The following is a 27,183-nucleotide window of genomic DNA, read 5'->3' as shown; positions in this document are numbered from 1 at the left end:
TTCAGACAACCCTTTCCCATATAACTTGTGTAAATGATGTCTCAGGGGGCCTGCTCCATTCATGCATTCAGATCCCATCAGAAGGATTGGACTATATAAACATTTCTGTGCCTTTAGCTGTAGCTCAGCATTTCACTAACAACAGCTACAGGAGGATAATGGAGCAAGTGGTGGTTGCATCAGGGGATGGCAAACTTTTGGTATGCTTGATCCTGTTCTGGTTAGCAAATGGCCATGTATAAGAAATTCAAAGTGTTCTGTTTTTGACCGCATCCTTAAAGCACATTGAGAGTCAACATGCTTTTCACCATCTTGGGAAATTGTGGCTTTCCTAGGCTCAACCATATCATATTGAAGGAAGGACATGTTAAAACTTTTGGAACCGTCTGAACCTTCGAAGTGCTTTTGCCTGTTGCACAGCTTAGCAGAGTATAGCAGAGTATCATAGGGATTGTTGAGCAACTCTTGAGATTGCCCAGCTGGACGACGAGCAGGAACAAAAACTAGTAACTTGATAAAGGTAAAGGGACCCCTGACCATTAGGTCCAGTCGTGGCCAACTCTAGGGTTGCGGCGCTCATCTCACTTTATTGGCCAAGGGAGCCTGTTGCTGGGTCTCCTTATCTCTAGGCAGATTCCTTTCATGTTCTGTATTCCCACGCTGTGGAGATTCTAATGCAAACTTGCTAAGCTGTCTGGCAATTATGTATTCCAACAGGACATTGCTTGTAATAGGCATGCAACTTCAGAACACAAGATATTGTCACCCAATGCAATGGTAGGAATGCCAGAAACAACCTTTACTTGTTAACAAACAGAAAACAAACAGAAAACAGCAAGAAATGATCAAGCAATGAAATCCCCAGCAGGTGGCTTCACTTCTGCCACAAAAATATAGTCAACTTTATTATCATCTCCATTCATCAGAAGGGAATCTAAAATGAAGAGATAACAGCTAGCCAAAGAAGCCACTCATTTGTTCTCTGACTCACATGGAATTTAAATTCAGTCACTTTACATGATGATTTACAATCCAGTTATAATCAATTACTTAGATTAGAGGCTACTTGTTCCCATTGAAGTCTATGAAGTTAAACTATCTTAAATCCATGCTAAGGAGTTGTGTATTAAATCTGCACTAAATGCTCCAATACTTGTACAGAATTTCAGTGAAGATTAACAGAAGATAGTGCTTTTCTTTCTTGTGATCCAGAGATCTGGGGATTACAAAGGCACACTTTCCTTTGCTGTGTTACTTGTTCAGAATTCTGCAGAGCCAAGCCCTTTCTCCCATGCCCAGTATTTCTCATTCATCCACCCCCCTACCCATTTCCCATTGCCACCATAGCTAGTCCTTTAGGTCTCCTGATTGTGACCGACTTTCTCACCTGCCCCATGATATTACATTCCCCATCCCACACCTATTTCAGTTTAGCTGAGGTTGAACCTATGCATTCTCTGTGCAAGGTTTTTCTCTGCCCACTTGCTCCTCCACACGTTTTTCTAGGTGCATCTCATGTCTTCCCCAGCAGGAGCCACAGCATCGCTGGTGGATGTCACACCAGCGTTCCATAGCACTCCTCTCCCTGGCAGTCTTCACATGGATAAGTATCTGGGATAATGTGAACCTCCGAAGTGAAAACATGTGGTTTGTTCTCAGGTCCAGGGAAAGTTACCTGGAAAAGAAATGGCAGTTCTTCTCAGTATGTTCCATTGCAAAAAATGGCATGGAGGCTGCATTGAAAGTTTATAGCACAGGCATATTTAAGAAATAATTATTATGCCTTACATTTACATCAGTGCCTTATGGCAGAGTACTTCATGCTTTCTCAAGTAGCTGGTTGCACACCAGTTTTCTGTCTCTTGGTTTCAAGTAATATATGAATACCCAGCTTTCAGGCATGGTAGTCAGAATGGATCATTCTTAGAAGGGTAAAATGAGTGAACTAGACTGAATGACAAGCTAAGCATTTGGTACTTCCAGTTTTTGCCTTAAGTCTTCTAGATAGTTTTATAGCACCTAAAGAATTTCTCACTAAACACAAGCTGTATAACAGCTTCACCTGAATCCTGAGGTGAACATTCAAACTGTGAGAAACAAAATGAGAAAGCTCTCCAAAAAAATACGAAGACGATTTTTATCTTTTACATGCAAACAGGTAAAAGAAACATCCATTATTATTGATTTTGAAAGGGATGGAACCAATAGCTGAGGTCACTGGTACGTAATGTAGACCAGTATTGTTTTCTCCATGCTACAAGAAATGTAGGAATGAAACAGGAGAAACCATGGCTTAATTACACCATCCAGTGAGTTTAATGCCTGGACAGGGATTTGGAAAACTATTTCCCGCTCATAGCCCCTGTAGACAATCACTCTGCTTTAGCTGAAAAAGCTGCAAATGAAAAAGCTGCAAATGCCAACCTTTTTTTGGGTTGGTGATGAAGATTTGGTACTAGAATGTGGTGGACAATGTGTGATCTGAGAATCATAGACCAATGATGTCTATCCTGATTCCTTCTTTAACAGTCTAGTACTAATGTCCGTACATGACATTCCATCAGTTCTGGTGCTCAATACAACCAGACTGTGTGTGTGTGTGTGTGTGTGTGTGTGTGTGAGTGAGAGAGAGAGAGAGAGAGAGAGAGAGAGAGAGAGAGAGAGAATCAAATACTCCATGGAGCTGATATTTACCTCAATAAAAAAGCCTCTCCATCCCAATAGTGGCTTGCTCATTTCTGCCATATAAACACCATTTTCCTGCAAAGAGATGAGATAGAAGAAGGCACTGAGAAGTGAACAGGAGTTCTTGCATCACATTGCACTTAAGAAATTCTAGAACGTTCATTAGTATGAATCTGGAGAAGAGTGAGGTGAGGTGAGGTTCCTGGTTCCACTGTTCCAAGGAAAGACAACAGAGGAACAGCTATGGAGCCTGTGCTCAGTGGGGCAGGGTGGGGCGGAGGGTGATCCCACTTTTCTTCCAGGTGAACCTCAATCACTTCAAGTTTCCAATAGACAGAAACTTGTCCCATTTTGTTACACAGAGCAGGCTCTCACACCAGCATTACAAACATGTCACATCAGGAAAGAGGAGCCTCAGGCCCAGGGACTAAATGTGACCCTTGAAGACTTTCTATATGGCCCTTGGGATGTATATGGGTGTTTTTAGGAGTGCAGTATAAAGAAAATGTTATTTTCCTCACATCTCTCTGGGCAATGCTAGATGGAAATTGGCTCTGCTGGGCTTTGAAATGAAACCACCCCATGGACTCCCCCATGGGAAAGACCATGTTCCAGCTAACTAGAACATAATGAAGGAATCCTATTTGTGTTACAGCAGGGTCTCTCCAGACTGCAAAACATGAACCTCTGCTCATCCAAGGGGAAAGCAAGAGCAATGGCATTGTTGGGCAGCCAATCACTAATAGTAACCAGCAGGATCCTGTGCAACACACCTCACAATTATCTGAAATGAATGCACTATCCTGGGGGGGACGGGACCCCAGCATTTAGCAAATTTGCCGATATAAGGAAATTTAATATCTCTACAACAGAAGCCCAGTTTTGTGCATGCGTGTTTGGAGTGGGGAGACTTGGCCTCTTCAGCTGTGTGAAGAAATTGAGAAATCCTAAATCACAAACCCTCTTACCACTTTCTCAGCCGCACAGGGAAACCAAGGTATGATTCGTAAACCAGCACTTGTGGACCACCTGAAGTCTCGCCTGAGAATTATATAGGAAAGAGGAGGAATGGTGAGCACTGAAGAAGCTACTTTTTTGAGTTAAGTACCACCAAGAATGCAACCTTTCACTTATTGCAGCACAAGGGATATATCTGATGATAGAAAATAAAAATTATGTTTATTTACTATGCAAGACAACTCACCATTATGATGGTCCTTTAACATTGTCAACCTGATCCCAAAGGTTCCAGAGCATACTCAGTAACCCACCCAGAGAATTCCCTCCTGAACCTTGTTTAGCAGGTTTGAAAACATACAAAAGGATTTCTGGCAAAGAATAAAAACTATATTTTTTGTGGCGCTGTTCACTGACACAAAGAGCACTCAGATTGCTTTCTTTTCTTTTTTTGCCAGAGAGAAAATATTGCAAGGCAGAGAACACCCCCAATGGCTTCTTTGTAGGGATTTAAAGCTGATCCTACATGTTCCACACTTTGAAAAATATTGTGGAAACCAAAACATAGACATCCTTCAAGAGGCACACGTCCATGAAGTTTGCAATGCAGTTCTCAAGCAAAGTAATGTGCACAGAAATGCATGTATTAGGGTGAAGTGTGCATAAAAATTCACAGTTTGTGAAGATGACATAAAATAACCTTATATTAAGGGGAATCGGTTGCAAAAATGTGCATTTTTGTCAAAATTGTATGTTAAGAATGTGTGTTTTTAAGAAGAAATATGCATTAAAATGCTGGCAAAAAATTAATTGTAAATTGCAGTAGAAGTGGGGTCAACTGAATATAAGATTTGTAGAAAACAGAAACTAAGCGACCCCAAATTTGTCCATCCTTACTTATTTGTATGTTTATATCAACATTGTATGTTTTTATATCATTTTATGCATCAATACATTATATACACTATTTCTTAAATAATCCTACCTTTGAGAGTTCCCAGTGTCAGCAAAGAAACATTTAATTGCTGAAGGCACCTGATCTGTATATAGATAGATAACACCTTTGGTATCTGTCTAGAAAAAGAGAGAATGGGACAGAAAAATCAAGTGCTCCTCAAGCTATTATCCATTGCTATTACTGTCTGCAGGAGACAATTTCCTATATGAGTATAAGAAGCTGACTTATTCCTTGAGCAGGCACTTCTCTACATGGCAACAAAATTTTCAGTTCAAATCCCCAAAGCAGGGTGCCAAGAGTCAAAATATGAGTTTCTTGCTTTCTCGTGATGGCTACTGATGTCCCTTTGCCTTTATCAGTCTGGAAAAGGAGTTTGGGGGCGGGGTTGGGGGGATCCCATACTCTCCAACATTTCTCCAATGAAAATAGGGATGGCCTACTCTATTTTATTATTAATTATTATATTTATACCCCGCCCATCTGACTGGGTTGCCGCAGCCACTCGGGGTGGCTTCCAACATATATAAAAACATAATTAAACATTCAAAAACTTCCCTATACAGGGCTGCCTTCAGATGTCTTCTAAAGGTTGTATAGTTACTTAGCTCTTTGGCTTAGGGGCCGTGCAACTCCATACCCTCCAACATTTCTCTGAAGAAAATAGGAATGTCCTAAGGAAAAGCAGGACAGTCCAGGATCAAATCAGAAACTGGGATGGCTTCTGTAAATCCTGGACTGTCCCTGCAAAATAGGGATCCTGGCCAGGAGCCGGCAGTCAGAATGGGTGTCAGGGGAGACTCCTTATATCTTTGCTTGCCTTAGAGTCATGGAACTGTGTGTTTGTGCTCACTTTGTACCTGGCAATAAAGTTTGAGTGAAATCTATTGCTTTAATTTGAAGCAAATAGTTAAAATGCAATAAAAAGAAGTGTGTGTGTGTGTGTGTGTGTGTGTGTGTGTGTGTGTGTGTGTGTGTTTCACTGTCCAATGTGTTGCTAATGGGAATCCATCAATCACAGCAGGAAATGTGTGGCTGCCACCCCCAAGAGCCCCTCCTTGCCGGGGATTGGACAAGATGGCCTTTAGGGTCCCTTCCAACTCTACAGTTCTGTGATTCTGAGAGTCAGACCATTGGTCCATCTAGCTGAGTATTGTCTACACTGATTGGCAGCAGCTCTCGGGTGATTTCAGGTAGGATTCTCTCCCAGCCATATGTGGGGATGCCAGAGATTGAACCAAATACCTTTTGCCTGCAGAGCAAATGCACTACCACAGAGCTATGGCCCTTCCTAGGCAGCTTCCAAAGATTTCAAAGGATATTCAATTTGACAGCAGCTATTGATTCAGTTGGCTTGTGTGAAAGACTGTCTCAGGCCACAGCCTGCATAAAGTCAACCCACGCCTTTCAAATAAATTAAGACCCTGGAATTTTTCTTTGTGCTTTGCTTCCAAGGGCATATTCACACTACATTTACTGAACCACATATTCTGATACAGTAATTAAAAAATAAAATGATAGGAGGCCAGAAGGAAATGTCACAACTTTCTGATATTCACTAGCAAAGCTCAAAGTGAACCAACCACACTCTGAAAACAGACAAATGTCATAATTATTTAAATCAGTTCCAATCAGTTGTTGAAGGACAACATTAATCAAGACTGATTTTCCTATAATCATAACAGCCTGTTTAAAATACTGATAACTTCCTAGGAAACTTGAGCTCAACTGAGTGTCCTTAGTAAAGGATCACACTTCATTATAATTTCCATCAATTAAGGATTCCTTAATTGCTCCTGGCTTGATGTAAGTGATAAGACAAGCATTATGCCTGAATTATTTCTGTCATTCAGTAACACAGTATCATTTTTTTTCTTACCTCAGTCAGGTTCCAAGAAACTTGGGGCATGCTCAGATTCTGCATGGTGGCGAGATAAAAGGCTATACTCGTGTCCAAGATAGATAATCTAATCAGTGGGCGTAATGAAATCGCATGGAAAGTGTTTGGAATGGCCCTGCAGGATAAAAGAGAGGTTTTTGAAAAAGAAATATCTTCCTTGCAATAGACAAAGATGACATGTTCAATCTAATCACAGCTTCCTGAGTTTTCCCTCATTGAAAAGAAAACACAGAGAGAAATATATAAGAAAAACAGGCGGGGACCCTATTGAAGACAAAATTACTCAGCATATAGAAAAAGAAGGCCTGATGAAGGAAGACTAGCGTGACTTCTACAAACTGCAGCATAATGACAATTTTACAATTTTATTATATACGGTACTAAGAAAAGTTCGTACACAATACATGGTCTTGTAAAATGTGATTTTTAAAATATGGGGAAGCAGAGGGAAGAAGGCAAAATAGATCTCCTACTCACAAACAAAACTATGAGGAGCTAGGTATTACTGAGGGTTAAAACAAATGAAATGTTTTAGAGCAGTAGAGATTATTTTTAAACACTCCCATTGTATTTGTTTCAAAATTGCCTTTCATCTTCTCTTAATGGTTCTAAAATCTTATAGCAGAAATTGGCTTTGCACAGCATGGATTGCTTGGTGTCCATTTGATCAGGATCCCACACCACAGAGGGCAGAATCAGCTATAAATCCTCAGTTCAGATTATCTCTCTTCACCCAAAACTACGAATCTGGAGTTCAAACTATCTGTTGCCTAACTAACAACCGAGATGGGTTCTGCCCTTCATCTAAAAAAGAGAATTTGGTATTTTTTCCAGCATGAACTTACCGGAAATATTTTTTTGCTGCTAGCTGAGGAAAGAAATTTCGGCTATAATCAGGTAAGAAAATTTCATCTCCTGTTGCAATGATTATGTACACAAACTTGTTTAAGTATCGCTCATTATATGCTGGGGATGGAAAAATAAATGTTATAGTAATGGGCAAAACATGCAATTCTCAAGTAATTACTACTTGTTTTATCATAAATCATCATAAAAAGATAACAAGATTGCACAGGAGTAATGGGAAATAATAGGAACAGAGTAAGGACCACAAAGCCCTAAACAGGTGTATATGTTCAGGGGACAGGATACAGAGATGTGGAAGGTGTATAAATTGCTGCAGTTCGTATGTCTGTTTGGCTTCTTTATTACTTATTGAATTTATATACCGCCCTATACCCTGAGGTCTGAAACCTAAATCAGTCAAGTGAATGCAATTGGTATATTGTTTGTTTCCCAATTAAAATTAATAAGTTTGATACTTCCTTTGCACAGTTTGATTCTTTCTTTATGTATTTATTTTAACTGTTTAACTAAATTTGTATACCTCTTAACTGCAAAAAAAAGAACAAAAAACCCCACCGTGATTGTTGTAGTTTAATGATGCTAGTAGCAGCTGAAGGATAGACAGGGAAGGGGAAGGGGACAAAGGGGGAATGCTGAAAGCTTGGGGGGCATGTATTTAAAGGAGGTTGCTGAAGGAAAGCATGCAAAAGGCTCTAATCAGTGAACAGTTTGATTGTATAGAGAAGCCCTAGAGAAGCCCACCTCCTTCCAAAGAATGTGTCCCATCCCTCCATTGTTCCCATCTCCCCAAAAGGTAGGGTGGGTGTCACCAGCATTTGTCCAGCACATTCAGTGCTTTTCCCCCTAGAAAAATAGATGCCGGTACTCACCATGAAGTTGTTACAGTACATATCACACTTTTTAACAAATGGGGGGGGTGCTGGTACTGTGTACCATTGAGTACCTCCTGAAAAATAGCACTGATCATGTCTGATTTCCTCTTGGTGAGGCTGGTGGCAACCTTCAAAAGTCAGCAGAAGGATGGACTCTTCCCTTTCCCCTGCACTTGGTACTGTATTTGGCATGTTGGTGGTTTCTGCTTAGAATACTGTCAGTGAATACGGGTGTGTGGGAGATGTGGGGGTTTCATCTGAATGGGCTGTAGGAAGTGTGTGGGTCACATCTGAATGCAGATCTGGACCATCTTGTAGGCAGCCATTTCCATGTTTGCCTGCTTGGAAAGTAAGATGGGTCCAAGGGTGGGAAGAAGAGGTTGGCAGAGGTTTGTGGCTGAGGGCATAGCTGTCAAGTGTCCCTTATTTGAAGGGACAGTCCCTTATTCCAGCGCCATGTCCCGCTGCTGTCCCTTATTGATGGATGTCCCTTAAATGATGTCCCTTAAATTTCAAAGGAAGCAGCTCCTCTCCCTCCCTTCCTGCCAGCCAGGGAGGAAGGAGGCTCCAACTGTGTTGCTTGGCTGTGTTGCTCACCCAATAAGAAGTCTAAGAACGACTGGGGGGTGGAGCTTGCATGCCTTGTGTGTGGCTAGTTAATGCAAGCTGAGGGGGGGTTTGAATGCTGGACGCCATTTTGTTGCACGTGCTGCTGCAAAATTTGCAGTGCAAAGCCAGGCTGGGGAGCCATCTTAAGTTGAGGCTGCATAGGCCTTGTGGTGCATGTGATTCAGATTCTATTCAGTTGAACCTCTGGTTACAAAGTTGGTTGGACAGTGTTCTCGAAGCTACCAGCATGAGTTTGACCAGACTGCAGGAGGACAGGAAGACTGGAGTGCCTGGAACAGGTGAGGCTGCAGGTCCCTTATTTTGGCTGCTGGTCCCTTATTTTCAAGGCTGCTGGTCCCTTATTTTCAAATCTGTAAGTTGACAGCTATGGCTGAGGGGTGGGGAGTGTTGAATGTGAGTAAGGGAGAAGAATCTGCACAATGTCTTCAGCTTCATGATTTATCTTTCCCATTTAATTTTAACATTTCTCTTCCCACCCCCTCTGAAAGCTGGATGGCTAATATTGGAACCCTGCAGGGGGACCACTAATTGATGGGCCATTAGCTGCTTCATTTACTCTGAAGGAAGGAAGAATGGCGACCCACTGAGAACATTTAGATACTTTAAAAGTGTGAAAGACTGTGGTCTTAATTGACCATAACAGGCACTCTATCAGGAAAAGCATAGAATACACTGAAATAAATGGTGTGAAATCATGTAGTAATAGTGACAATAATTACAACAAAAATATGAAAAAAATTCACCATAGTAGACAACAAAAGAAATAATTATGTATTTGGTGGAATCTGACTTGCAAAAGAACAGAATTGGCTCTGGTTTTATAGATACAGAACAGACGGGACATTGCTAACTTCATTCTTCCCTAGCAGGATGGAACAAAAATATGACTGAAACCATAGAGCAAAGCAACGTTGAAAAGGAAGCCATTCTGTAGCATATATGCTGTTTGGCCATTTGCATCTTTGGTATTATGTTCCCCAGGTCATCAAGGAAGCAATAGGAGGGTTCCCCAGATCTGCACAGACTGAATACCTCAAGCAATCATCAGTTTGGCTTTCCAGTCCTACCAGCAGACAGCCGAGCAAATCCACTAAATGAATGTGACTTCTCCCCTTCTCCTTCTCCCATTTGCCCCAAATTGGTTCATGGGGGTTGGGATAACCCCTGGAATAGCACACAAGGGGGGGACAAGGCAGCTCATTCCATTAGACAAGCAGCAATGGATCAATCAGTACCCTTTTCTACTTCCCTCTATGAAACCATCCATTGGCCCCCATTAATCTGGTCCTTTCTCATCTATGGCCATGTCAGCAATCCATGGGAGCCTGGCCTACGACTATTCCTTTATGATGCATACAGGCATTTTTAGGAATGGGGAAAATCTGCTCCTTAACTCCCTGCATAATTACCTCCTTTTCCCTGGGGATGTTTTCCCCACCAGTGAGTAGCGATTCTTCTCCTAGCGCTTCATTTATCAGAAAAGTCTGAGAAGGTAAGAACTGCTCACCATAAGGATCAACATATGAATTTAGATTCTCGAACCGTGTAGTGTCTATCTGCCGAGTTAAATTCAGATCATATTCAGGCTCCATGGTATATGACCAGCCACAGTATGCTCGGTATTGATGGTGCAAGTTCTACAGCAAAACAAACAGAAGTGAGTTCTGTGTACACCTATGACTTCACACATTGCACATGTTATATCTTAAGAACTTGAAGTCCTATCAAATGGAGGACAGTCACGAGATCTAGCAGGGCCAAGCTGATAAAATTCCAAACAAGACATGCAATTACATTATAGCAGCAACATTCATTATGAGGTCTACCTGATACTTCTACTGATATCTTTGAGGTGCTATGTAAAAGCTTACCCTCTTTTAGTGTACTAAAATTTTGTTTGCTGTATGTGGGCTCCCTAACATTTCTATCACTGTTATGGAGGGGTTGTTCCATATATATTTTATGCATTTTATGTTTTTGTGTAAACGTGTTTATATTTTAATGTATTTTACGTACGCTTTTAAATATGCTACAAATGGCTCGGAGACTTTTTATGTATCTAGTGACCAAGAGCTCATCCACACTTACCTTTTGCCTTGTGCTTTCTAGTCATAGGTCCATGCTATAAAGCGCAGTGCCTGAGCACTTCCCCCGCCCCGCCCCCCCACGAAAACCCACTCTTTAATGCTGAATCAGGACAAACAGCAATTTGGGTTTTCTGTGGATTGGCGTTTGCTTCAATTCAGTAGTAAAAAAAGGGTTTTCCCAGGGAAGTTTGGGGCAAAAAAAGAAGGAAGAAAAGTGCTTGGACATGGTGCTTTAAAGACTGCACCTGTACCTAGAAAAATGGCACAAAAGGAAGTCTGGATGAGCCCCAACAAATCTCTATATTCGTTTATCTCATGGCTTTCTGGTTATTTATTTGGGTTAAGTTGACAACTACCTCTTTCCATCCCACTGATAGGCCAGAATATTCAGAAAATTTCAGTATGACATCTTAATATGGATATTTGTACCCAGGGCTCTCAAGTGGATGCCATTGCCATTTTAAGAGACCAAAGGAGGCATTCATGGTGAATTTCAGCATCTCTTTTTCTAGAAAAATAGCACTGTTTGTACCTAACCTGCTGGTCATCGTACTCAGCTTTGTCTACATGGCATCTCCCTTACATTTATTGTGTAGCCATTCTTACTATTGTTGGATTGTACACAATCCCTGTTGCTCTAATTCTTGAAACCACCCAGGTCACCCTGCATAATAGCCAGGATTGTGGAATTTAATTTTCTAATTCCACAATCGTGGCTACTGTGGAAAGTTTTCTTCCTCCCCTCGCTCAGTAACCTGATGTCTGAGTTCATGAAGCAATGTTTGGGGTCAGATGATTTGAGGGACAGTCTTCACTCATGAGTCTGCCCATCTCCTAAAATTATTGAAGGCCTTACTTGCTGTCCCTTTGTCTTCAGCAGTGTGGTTTATGAGGACACAGGACAGGGCCTTTTCAATAGCGATGCACCGTGCTGAGAATGTGGAGTACCCTTCCTCAGGTGTATGGTTCTCTCTCTCTCTCTCTCTCTCTCTCTCTCTCTCTCTCTCTCTCTCTTAGCCTTCTGGTAAATATATTTTAATTTTTCCAGATTTGGGAGAAAGCTGCATTTTGCTGTTTTTGAACCCCCAGTTCTTTGGGAAAATATTCTGATTGTCTTGTATTTATCTATATTTATACTTATCTATAAATCTAGTTCAGGGCCACATTAGGGGCTTTTTATTAGACAGGTAGGGTACATTCCTTATAAATAGTGTGTGTGTGTGTGTGTGTAGTCTTCAAGATCTCTATAAGCTTCAGCCTGCAGCTGAGTTAGAGGTTGTGAAGGGTATCCTGCACAGCTTATCAAATGTAAGGGACTGCATTGATTTTTCTTGTGTTTTAATGCTGCTTTGTGAGCATCCTTGGACATTTTATTTATTTTTCTTTTCAGGAGACCCCCATTCCCCCCACAGAACATTTTATTGAAAAGGTGGTATATACATGAACAAACAGTGAAGTTGCCCAGGGTAGCATAATCTCTGCATCTGAAGTCAATACTATTGGCATGTTATTGGGAAGAACTATGCAGTTCTCTACTCTTCCCTACTGTGAAGAAACTGGATTCTCACCTTAATGATATTCAAAAGATCAAATACAAATGGAGTAAAGGACACAACTCTTCCATCCACGGCTGCCGCAAGCCAGGCAGTCCAGCCACGCTGCCATAAGGAGAGAAAAGAATGAGGTTGCAAAGGTGCACTGGGAGCCGGAGAATGGCAAGCGCAGAAGAAGCAAAAAGAAAACAATGTACAGGAAATGTCAAAGGAGCACAGACCTGCGCTTCATACATACCTTAGAAGCACCTATCAAAGAGAACTTTGTGATGTTCATCACCCCACCAGATTCTTTCAGTAGTAAATCTGTTACAGTGTCCATGGCCCGTACAGCAGCCTGTACACAAGAGAAAAGGATTACATCCTCTGGAATTCAAAGGAGTTACTTGTTGGCATGGCATAATGACAATGCCATCACCAGAAGGTTTGTCTTCAGAGCCTTAATGGAGCCCCGTGCTAATCTGCAAAAGTAATACTGAGGGTGCACACAGTGTATTAATGTGAGAAACAGTACTCATCACCAACTGATGAGTAATTCTAAAAACAGAATGAATAAATCTCACTGATTGGTAACTTGGAAACTACAACTAACCCAGAATGTGGCTTCCAGACTGGTGAGTGGGAGGGGCCACCAGGACCATATAACGGCCGTCGTAAAAGATCTGTGTTGGCTTCCAGTACATTTCAAAGCACAATTCAAAGTGTTCACGCTGGCCTTTAAACAGCTTCGGCCCTATATATCCCCCATCCTTCAGCCCAGACACTAAGATCCAGCTTCTGGTGGTTCCCTCGTTGCAAGAAGTGAAGTTACAGGGAACCAGACAGAAGGCCTTCTTGGTAGCCGGACCCATCCTGTGGAATGTCCTCCCATTAGATGTCAAGAAAATAAACATCTATCTGACTTTTAGAAGATATCTGAAAGGTGTACAGGGGAGTTTTTAATGTCTGATATTTTACTGTGGTTTTATAACTTGTTGGAAGCCAACCATAGTGGCTGGAGCAACCCAGTCAGATGGACAGCAATAATAATAATAATAATAATAATAATAATAATAATAATAATAATAATAATAATAATAGTCACTGTTTAGTTTTATCTTCTGTTCTGTTTCTGGGGTTTTTTATAGTTAGGAATGGACAGGTTTTAATAGCCACATCCCTTAACACACACAACAAAGGTTTTTTGGAGAAAGTTTCTTCCTTTGTTTGAACTCCATGGATCTTACCTCTGACTAGACAGGTATTGAAATCAACTGCAATTCATGGCATTGTATACAGTGCTCATGTTCCATAATACTGTATGTCAATAGCTCAGGATTCTTGTCCACAAACAGTCTACTCAAGTTATAGAAAATAATTTAATTTACATGTTCTGAAAAGAAATCTAGACTTTCTTCAGCCATTCTAAAATATTATCATTCAATGAAACTGAAAGAAATTTTAAGGGGGGCTTTTTATACTAACAGAAAAAGCTCACTTTAAAATACAGTGGTAGCTTGGTTTACGAACTTAATCTGTTTCGGAAATTCTTTCTTAAACCAAAGCGTTCTTAAACCAAGATGTGCTTTCCCATAGCAGTGGAGGACTCAATTTACAAATGGAACACACTCAACAGGAAGCGGAACATGTTCTGCTTCCAAGGCAAAGTTCACAAACCAAAACACCTACTTCTGGGTTTGCAGCGTTCTTCATCCAAGTTGTTCATAAACTAAGCTGTTCTTAAACCAAGGTACCACTGTATTGGTATAAGCCCTGGCAGTCAAGCTGGTAGAATTGCTGTGAAAACCATGAAGTAGAAATTTTGCGCTACCACCCCATCCAGATGATAGCACTGATGGCCGGAAACAACAAAGAACATGCTATATAACGATGAAAGTGTCTGTTTGCTAGCCAATCCAGGAAGGACAAAGAAGCCAGAGTTACCTTGACCATTGGGAACAAAATCAGCACATCTGGCCCTGCAGTCTCATCGTTCATGAACTTCCACCATGAGCAAAACAGTTCATCATTTTCCAGGCTGTTCTTGCATCTTTCGATGGGGTATTTCTAGAGGCAAAGTGGATGAAACATTAATGGGTTTTTTATTGAGCCCAGCGTTCCCAAACATGTTACCCACCCTTTAAATGATCTGTATTTCTTTGATTTACACACATCTTTGAGATACAGTGCTAGGGACAATTTATTTTAATTCTAGTATTTTGAACACTTTTGCAAATGGAATGGCAATTTCTTCTCAGAAATTTACACTTGTTATAAAGAATAGTTCTTGAACAAACTGTAGACTTCTATTGGATTTTGCTCTGCGAAAGTAAATGCCCTCCTCAATAGAGTGTATTAGGAGAAAAAAAATCTGTCATGGAAGCCTCTGGTAGAACAGTGTGCCAGCCAAGTCTTTCCCCAGCTACACAAAAACCAAAACACTGCTATCCATCAAAATTCACACTTTTCTGAATTGTGTGCAAGATGACAGACACTCACTGTCTGTACTTTTTGGAAACAAAGACATTATTTTGGATTGGATTGTGTGTTTAAATGCGTCTGCTGTTCTCTGTATTGTTTTAAACTGTTTTTAGCATATATATTTTTTATAACAACTAAACCACAAAATGATGTGGAAAAACGAATTTAAGAAAAAATGAAAAACGGAGAGAAACCACAATTCAAAGATTTGTCCTCCCCTTTCACCCAACAAATTCATTCTGTGAAACTCTTAGATGAGAATTTAGAAAAGGGTTTGGGGAGTTCCCAGTATGGGGGGGGGGGAATCAAACAGAACTTACACGATAGGTGATTGGCTGGTTTGGGATCTGCTGCACAAGAGCTGCACAACTTCAGAGACAAAGCAAAGTATTAGTCAATAGTTTCAGTTCTACAAAGGCAGTGAAAGTGATTTATGCTTCTTGAAAAAGAACATCAACCCAAGCAAATGCCTCTACAGTCTACAGACATGATGTCAAAGATACCAGAGTCAGCAGTTCCAGGCAGCTTATGGCCTAGTCATGAAATCAAGGCACACTCTATATTACACTCTGCACAGAGGACGCAGAGATTATATGAATATGCTGTTATGTTGCCGCTGTTTTAATTGACAGTAAATCATGGTCATCATAGTTTCTTAAAGGATTTTAATGTGATAGAATGAACATAGAGAAACTTTCTTGAATACAGTGAATTGGGTTAGATCACCTTTAGACTATTAACTTTATTTTTATTATCTAGCCATTTAGCACTCAATATTTTCTCCTCCAGTTGCACTCACAGGCTGCAAACATATCACACCTCAAGCATATTTGTATTTAATGGTAGGGATATTTAAAATATATCTTGTTACGACATTAACTTACAAGCCTGCATTGCTGTTTGCTGTGCCCTTGTCTCTCTGTCAACATGCACATAAAAATTTAGGCGTACTATTCATAATGCATTGCCAATGTAACTCCATTACTTCAAACTTAAGATGCTACTTTCTCCTCCTCACAGCAGTAATTCAGGAGACATTGTGACGTACGCAGGCAGACAATAAAACACCTCTGTATGGTTTCATCACCAAAGGAAACGTTTGCTACAAAAACACCCTCAGAGATGCTTTCAGACATTTGTATTGTGCTTCTGTCCAGTTCTCAGTAGGGATGGCACCAACTGCAACATTTGGCTCATATCTTGATCTAGTTCTTCAGAAAACTGCCCACTGCAATCCAAGGCATTTCTTAAGCTGCCTAATTTAGCTCAGGGCCCATCTAGTTCCAGTTTGTTTGCTCTCCCTGTCACTTTTCCCAACCGAGAAATTTTTAAAATGGGTATAACTTTTATTCTTTTGACAGAAATTTGCAGGAATAAAAGCCCCTCCAAAGTGTGACTTTTAAAAAATGACCGCTCCACACATCAAATGTGGTCGCGCGCAGCCCCCTGGATCCCATTGCAGCTCCCGGTAGTTCGGGCTGGCTTCACGCTCCCCAGGCTGGATACCTGGAGGTCTCCGCCTACCTCAGCCAATCGGCCAATCCCGCCTGGGGAAGCATTGCCAGGGGATCAGCCAGGTAAGGGGAGGGACTGCCCTGCCCACACAGCAGAAGGTGAATCTTACCTGTGAAGCGTCAGTTGGCTCCAGAGCTTCTCCCACCCTGCCCTCCCTCAGTTAAGTCTTCTTTTGCAGGTTAACCTCTTCTCCACAGGTACATGGGCGCTGCTACGTCATGGTCGCTGTTGAAGGGCCTGCATTGGCAGGTTTTGCCTTTCCCATAGCAAAACGTCACAACTTTGGCGGTTTCAGGCCTTGGGCAGAATCGTTTAGTCTATCTTCCTAAATGGGGGGGTGTGAAGCGGTGACCCACGCCCCCCTTGTGGCGGTGATCCCAGGGTTCCCCATTAAAGGGGTCTTGAGGGGAGGCATTGGCCATACGCCGAGAGGTTGTCATTGCTTTCCCCTGCGATGGTGGCGAAACCGGGGGCGGGCTCTCTGCTTGAACATATGTTCTCCAGAGCCAGCCCAATCCCTACACATTCTAGATAACCCTGATGTCCCCCAGAGCCCCGGCTGGGGACTGGGAAGGATAAACGCCCAATGCCTGAGCCAAGGTCTCCCTACATCTGAAACTTAATAAAGTTGTGGGCAATTTTAATCCCACAGCACGTTGTCTTGAGTCATTATTCTGCTAGGGGGTCGCCTGGGGTTGGGGGAACTCCACCTGTCCACGCAAAAAAAGGGGGGGGGTTCTATAATTTTTAAATTTGTCAACAGAATTAGATGAAATTTGCTGGCAAGGTCACCACTTCTGAGGGCACCAACACTACCACATTTAAGGAGAATAGGTACATTGGCTTTCCCACATGGCAGCTGTTGTTGTTTTTGGGGTGGGTAAAAAAAGGAATCACTTCATCCAACTAGTGTTTTGTGGACAGTTAGTCTGCAAATTGCAATGGAAGAGGTGTCTCTGGGTAAGATACCAGCCAAATATCTGAGAAATAGATCCAGGGATGTTTATATGCTAGGCACCTTTAAACATTGATCTTTCCATTACAACAGAGCTCTGCCTTTGCTTTCAACTCATACTGGTGTTATTATTTATATGATAAGCTTAGAGACATTTAGTTTAGCCTTTAATAGACACTTTCCTGCAGTGTTCTGTCTTTGTATGTCTGAATTGCCAAGGCACTATGAGGCAATTCAGGGGTCCTACTGTTGACATTTGCACCTCACATATGTCTAGCTTCACTTCAGGCAAACCCAGTATCTTCCTGAGACATCCTTCCTGGAATCAGGATTTCTCTGAATCTGATGCATGCCTCTAATTCCCTTCATCACCCCACACCCCAAAAAAGTTTGTTCTAAGGTACAGTCCTCCAGCACGTACAACTGGCTCAGTTCACTATCCTAGTAGGGCTACTAATTCCCTTAATAGTCTGAACTGAACACAGTAGAAATAATGATATGCGCAGTGACCCTTCACTTTACTTACGACCCAGTAGATGTTGCCGCATTAATGGCATCATCAGGAGTTAAGTCCGGGATATCAAGAGCAATATCATTTCTTCCATTCCCAATCATCAGCAAACACGAGTCCTTTATCCTTTGGTTCTTTGACACAGCAATGGTCATCGTATGCCACCAGATTGATCGGTCCACTTCAGAATCTGAAAACAGATACACAGAACTGATATTTAGTTAATACAAAGGAAAGAGAGAGTTAGCCATGAAGATACTAAAGCAAGGGCACTAGACTCCCCCTGACAATGATAAAGTTCATTAGGGCACGGATGTTGTTGGACTCCAACTTCAACTTCTATGAGTCCCAGCAGTTGTAGCCAATGGTCAGGAATGACAGGAGTTGTTATTCAGCAACATCTGGATGGTCACAGGTTTTCCACCCTTAAATTAGGGTCACCATCTTCCCATTCAAGACGTGGTTACTTCTGCCATTGTCCCTCACTCCCAGGTTGGAATTCACACTGGAACTCCTTTCATTTCTGAGACAACTACTGAATTTTCCCCCCAGTTTGTAATTGCCACTCTTGCTGCACCCCGCTGAGGGCTGTATTCACACCATACATTTAAAGCACAATGAAATCATAATTTTTCTCTTTCAAAGAGTCCTGGGAACTATAGTTTACCCCTTAAAGAAGTACAATTCCCAGCACCCTTAACAAACTACACTTCCCAGGATTCAATGGGGTGGTTTGTATTGGTTGTTATTTGTTTTTGTTTTGTAAAGTTCTTGAAGGGTGTGTTTTTGTTTTTGTTTTCAATTAGCGGTATATTATTTTTGCTCCCGTTTTGCCTAATTTATTACAGATGGCATGTGTTCTTTGACAGAGAATTCACTGAGTATTAAGGATGCTTTCACGTGCCCTTTTCGGAAATGAATGAGTTGAAGGATCTCGCAGAGGAGTTGGGCCATTTAGCAAAGAAGACTGAAGAGAGAGCAGCTTTGAGCAAAGACTGTACGCAAGCTAGGATGACCATCAGGAGAACAACTTCCATCTACCCTAAGCTGTGTTACCTCTGGCCACCTCCCCCAAGCAAGCTGAGAGCAGACTGGAAAGACGAGACATTCTCCTTACTTTGCAAGAACTCTCCAATATTTATGGCTGTTTAAAATGCATATATTGGATTCCTCTTAGGGTCTCAAAACTGATTCAGTTTCCCCTTCCATAGCTAGCCACAGGGAGACCCAACGATGACCTACTGCTCATGGAATCATAGAATTGCAGAGCTGGAAGGAGCCCTGAGGATAATCTAGACCAACTCCCTGCAATGTTGGAATATGCAGCTGTCCTGTATGGGGATCAAACCTGCAACCTTGGCGTTATCTGCAACACACTCTAACCAACTGAGTTATCCTGGTTTCCTTACCACCCACAGAGTGGATCACACCCATCCAGCAGCCACCTCCCCGGTTTAGGTTCCCTGCCTGCTCCCTCTCATCCTCCGCAAAGAAAAAGGGCACAGCAGAAATGCGTTCCTCCGTATTTCAAAACTACTGCTCTCACCATTCTGCCACTTCAAGGAGGTCATGTTGACGGTATAGATGGTGACATCAGGCCTATCTTCCTTCTTTGTGACAGTGTAGTTGTAGTGAGGGTCATACTGCTTGACGTAGTCATCCAGGGCCGTCTGTGCCCATCCAGAGGGCAGGCAGGCTGCCAGGAGGAGAACAGAGAAAGCAGCATACATGGTAAAGCAGGTACAGTTGCCTTGAAAGAGGTACCTGACTTTGTTCAGCAGCAGTTCTCCCACTTCAGATCACAGTTGCTTCCAGCAGGAAAGTTCCACAAGGCTTGGTAGTGTATGCCAAAGCTTTCATCTAGAGCCGTTCTTTCCATGAATGTCACAACAACTTTCTCCAGTATTTATACAAGTCTCGTAGCAGGGAGGGCCCTGAATCAGACAGCCAAGAAAGCATTTATGCAGATTTATCTAATGAGCACAGGAAATAATTCTGCCAGTTATTCTTTATTGACTTCCAGTCACAAAGCACCCTCCCACTTATCAGTTCAGGCCTGTAGTCAAACTGAGGCCTGTATCTGCTCTGGGTCACTTGCAACATTGGTTCACCTCCCCTATGCACTTTTTGAAAAAGAGCATTTCAAAATGGCAGAATGACATCTCCCAGTTAACAACTCACAGCTTCCTTCGAGAATGGAGGGGGAAATGTTTTGAGGAACTAATTAGCAGCAAATGCTCAACTTCATCTGAAGTGTTGGTAGTCCAGTCTCCCTTTAATTACTTGTTTTCTCAGCATGTTTTAAGACCCTTACCAAAATTTTTTAAAATATCCATGAATTATTATGACCATGAGAAGAGTCCTGGTGGATCAGACCAAAGATCTATCAAGTGCAGTGGCCTATTTTTCACAGTAGCCAACCAGAGGGGAAGCCCACACAAGCAGGACGTGAACTCCAGCTGTTGTTTGCCTGCATCATGACTAGTAGCCAATGATAGCCATTTGTCTAATCACCTTTTAAAGCCATCACCACACTAGTCATAATGTATACATGCCTCTCATGCCCCCTTTATTCTACTATAAACTAAGAAGCCCCAAATGTCAGAAGGGCTCCAGTGCCTTGATCATTTTGCTTTTCTGTAGTCACAAATGCCCTTTCAATGATATATTTAAGGCAATTCCCATATGCACATGTCTAATTTTTGGCCTTCTCTCCTCCCACTTCTTCGTGAGGAGGAATAACTGTACAAAATAGGATGTCCCTAGTTTCTGATGAAAATAGGGGCATCCTATTCCATGTCAGCAACAACAACAACAGTTGTTGTTATACCCTGCCCATTTGACTGGGTTGCCCCAGCCACTCTAGGATAGCCTCTGCGCCATTGGTTGGTCCTCTGCCACATCATCCCAAGGCTGTCCAATCCGGACGGTCCAGGGGCATGACGCAGGCTATTTAAACTTCCCACGGCCAAGGACATGTTCTTTTTCTCCCTGCTCGGTCAGTTCCAATGCCTAAGCCAATACCACTCACATTCTGTAACCGATAAAGTTGCGGCCTTTTTCGCCCATTAACCTAAAATAGTGTTTCGTGTGTCTTTATTCCACTTCCTGGAGGGTTTGGGACCTTGCCACGCAACTTGCCGTATTTCCTTGGCTCAGGGGTTGCATAACTCCATACCCTCCATATATTGCAATTATCTTCCTGGTTCTCTTTCTAGTTGCATATTTATTAGTCCCAACAGGAAGAGCTCTGGTTTCAGTTGAACATTAACCTTCAAAATCTTCTGTATCAATGTATGTATTTTTATCCTTTTTTTAAAGCTTTTTCTACAGATCCACCTTCATGTTCTTGACATTTCCAACATACTGTACACTTGGAACATTTTTATACATTCTAAATAACTTCTCAGGAGTTAGATACCAACAGTATGTCATTTTGTAAAAGATTCTCTTTTAAATCATAACACAATGTGTATTTTAACCCTTTAGTCCACATATGCTCCCACTGTTCGATCTGTATATTATAACCTATTTTTTGTCAATTTAATAATGCATTCTTTATCTCGTTCCTCTTCCATTTCAAATTTCTGATTTGTTTGCAGGGAGATTAAATGACATTGCATGAATCAAATGATATCCTACAATTCCCCGTGCAATCCCAATCACTTACCTTATCACAAAGGGTGGAATTTTAATAAAAAACTCTAAGCGGTCGCACAGCACCACCAAATCAGCTGTAATTGTACAACCTGAATTTGCTGGTATGTGATTGAATCTCAAGCCAAAAGCATCAACAGTCTGGAAGCACTCTTAAGTGCACAAAAGCTAGAACAGGGTCTCATGCGTACACCAAAATTTAAGACTGAGGTCACTACCTCATTGCGTATTTAAGTCCAGGTAGGTATAGTCATGTAACAGGATTACTTGCACCTTGGTGTATCCATCCTTAACTGAACACAATGGATTCCCAAATTCTTCATCTACTCGTGATAAAGATTAGAATATAGGTACGGTACTATACCATTAAACATTTGCGGTTCATATGAGTTTAGGAAACAGTACGAAATAAATTTGTACTTTGCCTCTGAAAAGAATCATGAGATTGTTAAAGAGGTTGGTTGATTGATTTGGAGCCTTTGTATCCTGCTGTTCAGCCAAAAAAGACTCCTAGAGCACATTACATGCACTCAACTAAAACAAGACAGTCCTTTGCCCAAGGCTAGCACTCTAAAAACTTAACACAGAAGTGAAAAGGATCAAGGGAGAAAACAAACTCAGGTGCCAATTCTGATATAAAGTATAATACTTCTGATGACTAGAAAGCACAGAAACAGCTCAGGGGCAGACAGGAGGTGTCTGATGGAGCTGTGCTTTCTGCAAAGCTGGTAGAATGAACTCTGCTTCCCATCAGTCCCACTGAGGCCGCCTATTCATGCAATGACAGGAACACTCATTTATCAGGCATCTCTTAATATAATGAGCACACATGTCACACTAATTTTTGCAATTGTAATTGGAATTAGATTGGTTGCATTGCATTCCTAATTAAATAATTTGAGTATGGTCTGCATCAAGTGAGAAACAGGAATGAGATGATCTGATTAGCATTGCATAATGAACCGTGGTTGGAATTTGTGTTTGGACGTGATGTGGGTCAAGCCCTTTTGGAGTATGGCACTCAAAGACCAGTGAGAACGGAATGTGAAGGCAGCATGGAACGGCAGTTTAGGAGTGGGGATATTGTAAGTGGACAATCAAATTGTGTGAAGGAGCACTTCCTTTTTATCTATCTCAAATATCCCAACATTCAGCTGCCTTGGATCTCCACGAGTTCTAGTGTTATGAGGGAGAAAATGTTTTCTCTGTGTGAATGCAGCCTCCAGCAGGGGCTGTTGTTGTTGTTATGGAATAGGATGTCCCTATTTTCATCAGAGAACTGTTGGAGGGTATGCTGTTGGTCCCCTGCAAGATAAGGGAGTCAAATGTGTACTAAAGGAAGATAAGGAGACAGCAGAGGTGAATGGTTGTTGGTTTTTTGTATCTGTCTTCCCAAAGGAAGCTATAAGGCACATCCCTGTGCCTGAACTAACATTTTCAGGAGGAGAGTCTGAGGAACTGAGGCAGATAATGGTAACAAGCAGTGGTGTAACATGGGTGGCCAGCACCCGGGACAAAGCAAGTATTGCGCCCCATAAACTATTAAGTGATTACAGTATTGCAGGGGTGTGTGAGAGAGAGAGAAGTGGGGAGAGGAAGAGAGAGTGTAATAGAGTCTCAGTCTGGCAGAGAGGGAAGGCCAGGGCAGCGGGTATGCCATGCCAAAGGGCTGCTTGCTGTTGAGGGACATCATTGTGGCCAACAGGATGGGGGGGGCAGGCATCTGTGGGAAACACAACACAAAGAGGCAGGAAAAGGCACACAGAGAAACTGCAGCCTCAGCTGCTGCCACCAGCCTTTCAGATTGTTATATGCACAAAGATGGAAGGACTTATTATTGCCTACAATGGAAGGATGATTATTGAAATTAATGAATTTTGATAAGATGACAAAGCTGACATGCTTAATCAGAGAAAAATTACTGACATTTATTGATTAGAAACCCCTTATTGGACTTTCTGCACAAAAAGGAAAATGAGCTTTTAAGATCTGGGTTTGAAGACTGAGAAAAGGTTGGTTTATAGAAAGTAGAGGAGTTGCATGTTATTATGGAGTAAGAGTTTTGCATAAGTTTTTTAAGCTGATAGACGGAGATTTGAAGTCTTTTCTTTCTTTCTTTCTTTCTTTCTTTCTTTCTTTCTTTCTTTCTTTCTCTTTCTTTCTTTTAGATTTTATATTAAAAATGCTTGATATTTGATGTTGACATGCATATTTTTTCTTTGTTTTTTTAAAGCTATTTTTATTAAAGCTTGTAAAACAAACAAATCAGAGATAATGCTCAAAATATAGCTGACATCATCTAACCACCTTACAGGATTAATCAGGATGAATGCTCAACAAACTGGTCATTTGCAAGTAGTGATGGATGACTATGCCACATCCAGTTTTCCCAGTTTCTCGTTTTCCTGTTTTAAGTTCAGCTTTTTACATTTTCATAATTCTATAAACTTTATAATGTCACCTCTTCCTCTGTCCCTTTTGAACAGACCCTGAATGTCTTGTATGCCCCAGAATGTTTCCCAGTGCATAACAAATGCAAACGCTTCCTACTGACATCACTGTCTCATCAATTAAATAAATGAATTAAATGCATGTAATTAAATGCATGTAAATGCATTAAATGAATTAAATGCATGTAAACTCTGTGAAGTGTTTCCTGTAAAGGGATTAGTTGTTCTTGTAAATGAATTGAAACCCCCCCCCCTTTTTTTTGCATTACAGTAGCACTAATTTGATATGATGACTGAAAAGATGCCGGTTTTATTAGGCAGAATATGACTTCATTAAACCATTTATTGTCTCCTGAAACTTTTCCTAATTTCCTCTTCTTGAACAGGATTGTTCTGTTTGGTAGCAAATCATACCATTTCCACACTCTGTTTCTTCAAAGTGTGTTGCACTACCACCAAAGACAAGAGTTCATTACAGGACAAACTGTCACAATGCCAATGAATAAACATGAAATGGTTTAGATGAGACTCCTTTGCTCTGCATCTCTTTTGATATGCAGCCAGCGATAGATCTTTCATAAAACGAGGCACCTATGTCCAATATATTGGTTCTGTACTCAACTTGTCCCTGTTTAAGTGAATGCTATGCTGTCCAAAAATGACGAAGAATTTAGAAATGTTACACCCACCACACAATGGGCACATTGAAGTCTCCATTTTCTTTTAGGAGAGGATAAATGATTTTGATGGGCAGAGACTTCAACAGTATATGTGTCTGGGTTTTTGTTTTTGAGATGCATTCTGGGGCAATCAAAATAGCTGCCACAATGAAAAATGCCTTTGCCATTCTCCAACTATCAGCAGTTACTAGAGCAGAGCTTTCCAAACTTTTCATGTTGGTGACACACGTTTTAGATATGCATCATTTCATGACACAGTAATTCAGTTTTACTAGCAATCCAAAGGTTAAACCACGGGTCAGCAAACTTTTATAGCAGGGGGTCGGTCCACTGTCCCTCAGACCTTGTGGGGGGCCAGACTATATTTTGAAAATAAAAATAAAAATGAACGAATTCCTATATTCCACAAATAACCCAGAGATGCATTTTAAATAAAAGGACACATTCTACTCATGTAAAAACACGCTGATTCCCAGACTGTCCACAGACCAGATTTAGAAGGCGATTGGGCCAGATCCAGCCCCCGGGCCTTAGTTTGCCTACCCAAGGGTTATACAAACCCCTTTCCAGCCCCGGGAGGAGAGTAAGGAGCATTCATGTGACTCACCTACACACTGCAGCCGACACACTAATGTGGCGACACACAGTTTGTAAAGCCCTGGAGGACTAAATGTTAACTACTGTTTTGGCCAATGGCATTTACCTTGCTGGGGGCTATTCTGTCCCCCATGCTAACTTATATCTGTATGAAGCCATTGGGAGCTGTCGTCTGGAGATTTGAAGCACAATGTCATACGTATACTGATGACACTCTCTGCATTTCATTTGAACCGGTCTCTGAAGGCAGTATTGAGATGGATGGGGGCCTTCGCATAACCAAGGGGTGCATAATCAAGTAAATAAATAAAATTTCTTAACTAATGGACCAATTGCGTCACAGATGGCTTGGTTCTCCCTCTCCCCGCCCAACATAAATCCTGGTATGCCCATGGATGGAGGCCAGGTCCAGGCTGGGACATTTTGTCACCTGCGGCAGAACTGAAAGTGCCGTCTTCCGGCACCATGGCCTTCCCCTCTGCAGCCACAACAGGCAGCCATTGCAGTCACCTGTCACCACCGCCTCCTTGTGCACAGTGCACAGGCACACCAGCACGCCATCCCATCCCCTCTCCCCATAACTCTCCTCTTCACAGCACAAGTGTCCTGCCATTGGTGATGCTCTGGGCTGGTCAACATACTGCTGTTGCACCTACACACTGCAGACAAGGAGGAGGTGGCAGCAGATCTGGTCTCCAAGGAGTATGCCATGGCAGCCACCTACCACTGCCACCTCTTCCACAGCTGTTGCCACCCTGGTGGGCTCCATGGAGGCTAGATCTGCCACCTCTGTCTGGATCCTGCCCCTTGAGGCAGCTGACTCACCTTGCCTCATGGACAGGCTGGCACTGACCTTTATATAGGGCAGCCTCTCTGACTAACTCAGCCACTGGCTCCCTTCTCCTGAGCCTCACTAATAACACACTGGGAATTTATATTCAGGCCTCAGTTTTTCTCTAGTCTTTTCCTCACACCTTTCCTTGGCAACTAATTTCCCCTTCATCTCCTCAGCTATCTCTCTCTGACAGGTAACTCCCAACTGCCGAGAATCTCTGGCAGACTGCTGTCACCCAGACCAATCAAAATGAATTTACTTGAGCCAAGCCCAGCTAATACATTTTCAAAGCAATAGTCTCTCTTTCTCTTTCTCTTTCTCTTTCTCTTTCTCACACACAAACAGCTACAGCTAAAGAGGCTTGCAACGTGTTAACAGTATAAGGACTTGAACACATATTTTTTCCATCAAAACACAAACATAAACAGACACACATATAACATTTCTCCACACCAATGTAATACTCAAAGCTGACCCATTGAAATTAATGGACATGGTTAATTTAGGTCCACTGTTTTTGCTATGCCTACCTTGAGGAGAGCTTAGTTGGAGACAACCCTATATTTCTGCAGAGTGCTCTAAAACAAGAATCTACTGAACAGAGGAATGATAAGCCCCTGATGTGAAATAAGGAGACTGAGGTGGACTTCAGCACCATGCAAAGGTAATCGTCCCATCAGTGCAAGGATTGCTGCTTGCCTGAGGGAACCATCTTCCCTCCCCCACAATGCACTGTTCTGCTGCAATAGATGTATGTAGGTATGGTCATGAACTGGCACAGAATTTCAGTGAAGAGTTATAGACAATAACACTTTTATTTCTTATTATGCGGAGATCCAGGAATTACAAAGAAGAAGAAGAAGAAGAGTTTGGATTTGATATCCCGCCTTTCACTCCCCTTCAGGAGTCTCAAAGCGGCTAACATTCTCCTTTCCCTTCCTCCCCCACAACAAACACTCTGTGAGGTGAGTGGGACTGAGAGACTTCAAAGAAGTGTGACTGGCCCAAGGTCACCCA

General features: G+C 41.9%; 2 protein-coding genes and 1 long non-coding RNA gene across 13 annotated transcripts in view; 1 reads left to right on the top strand and 2 right to left on the bottom strand.

The window, feature by feature from the left end:
* The window catches only part of LOC310755510 (autocrine proliferation repressor protein A-like), a 101,321-nt gene that overhangs the window by 21,338 nt on the left and 52,800 nt on the right, over window positions 1–27,183 (bottom strand). The window lies entirely within an intron of this gene.
* LOC310755511 (autocrine proliferation repressor protein A-like) lies at window positions 775–26,822 on the bottom strand. 4 transcript variants are annotated; one of them, XM_083598424.1, is made up of 14 exons: window positions 26,697–26,822; window positions 19,494–19,643; window positions 17,963–18,137; window positions 15,287–15,335; window positions 14,430–14,552; window positions 12,745–12,843; window positions 12,522–12,611; window positions 10,374–10,503; window positions 7,343–7,463; window positions 6,477–6,612; window positions 4,628–4,716; window positions 3,654–3,726; window positions 2,695–2,760; window positions 775–1,675 (listed from the first exon to the last, which is right to left on the bottom strand). In XM_083598424.1, exons 2-14 carry the CDS (start codon window positions 19,516–19,518, stop codon window positions 1,556–1,558), a joined length of 1,296 nt encoding a protein of 431 aa, XP_083454550.1. In that variant the 5' UTR covers window positions 19,519–19,643; window positions 26,697–26,822; the 3' UTR covers window positions 775–1,555. The 4 variants fall into 4 exon arrangements, with proteins under 4 accessions (XP_083454550.1, XP_083454549.1, XP_083454551.1 ...); XM_083598423.1 differs by lacking the exon at window positions 26,697–26,822 and adding an exon at window positions 20,262–20,492; XM_083598425.1 differs by lacking the exon at window positions 26,697–26,822 and adding an exon at window positions 20,129–20,213.
* Window positions 2,815–12,528, top strand: LOC310755523. Of its 8 annotated transcripts, none has more exons than XR_014544401.1 (5): window positions 2,849–2,987; window positions 3,665–3,784; window positions 4,101–4,264; window positions 6,482–7,394; window positions 12,344–12,528. It is a non-coding gene; the product is annotated as an uncharacterized lncRNA (long non-coding RNA). The 8 variants fall into 8 exon arrangements; XR_014544403.1 differs by having other exon boundaries at window positions 3,665–4,264; window positions 6,482–6,874; window positions 7,120–7,394; XR_014544405.1 differs by adding an exon at window positions 11,331–11,439 and having other exon boundaries at window positions 3,665–4,264.

This window comes from Podarcis filfolensis (genome assembly GCF_964270895.1).
Source record: "Podarcis filfolensis genome assembly, chromosome: 2".
NCBI classification, from domain to species: Eukaryota; Metazoa; Chordata; class Lepidosauria; order Squamata; family Lacertidae; genus Podarcis; species Podarcis filfolensis.
The sequence above is the reverse complement of the archived record's forward strand: the minus strand, read 5'-3'. Positions and strand labels throughout refer to the sequence as shown.

Excerpts from the sequence above, each read along its gene's own strand:
- LOC310755511 (XM_083598422.1), bottom strand. The coding sequence starts at position 19,677 with ATGTATGCTGCTTTCTCTGTTCTCCTCCTGGCAGCCTGCCTGCCCTCT. Across the intron at positions 15,336-17,962 it reads GCGGCAACATCTACTGGGTC|TTGTGCAGCTCTTGTGCAGC; the intron begins GTAAGTAAAGTG and ends TTGTCTCTGAAG. Across the intron at positions 12,844-14,429 it reads TTTTGTTCCCAATGGTCAAG|GCTGCTGTACGGGCCATGGA; the intron begins GTAACTCTGGCT and ends TCTTGTGTACAG.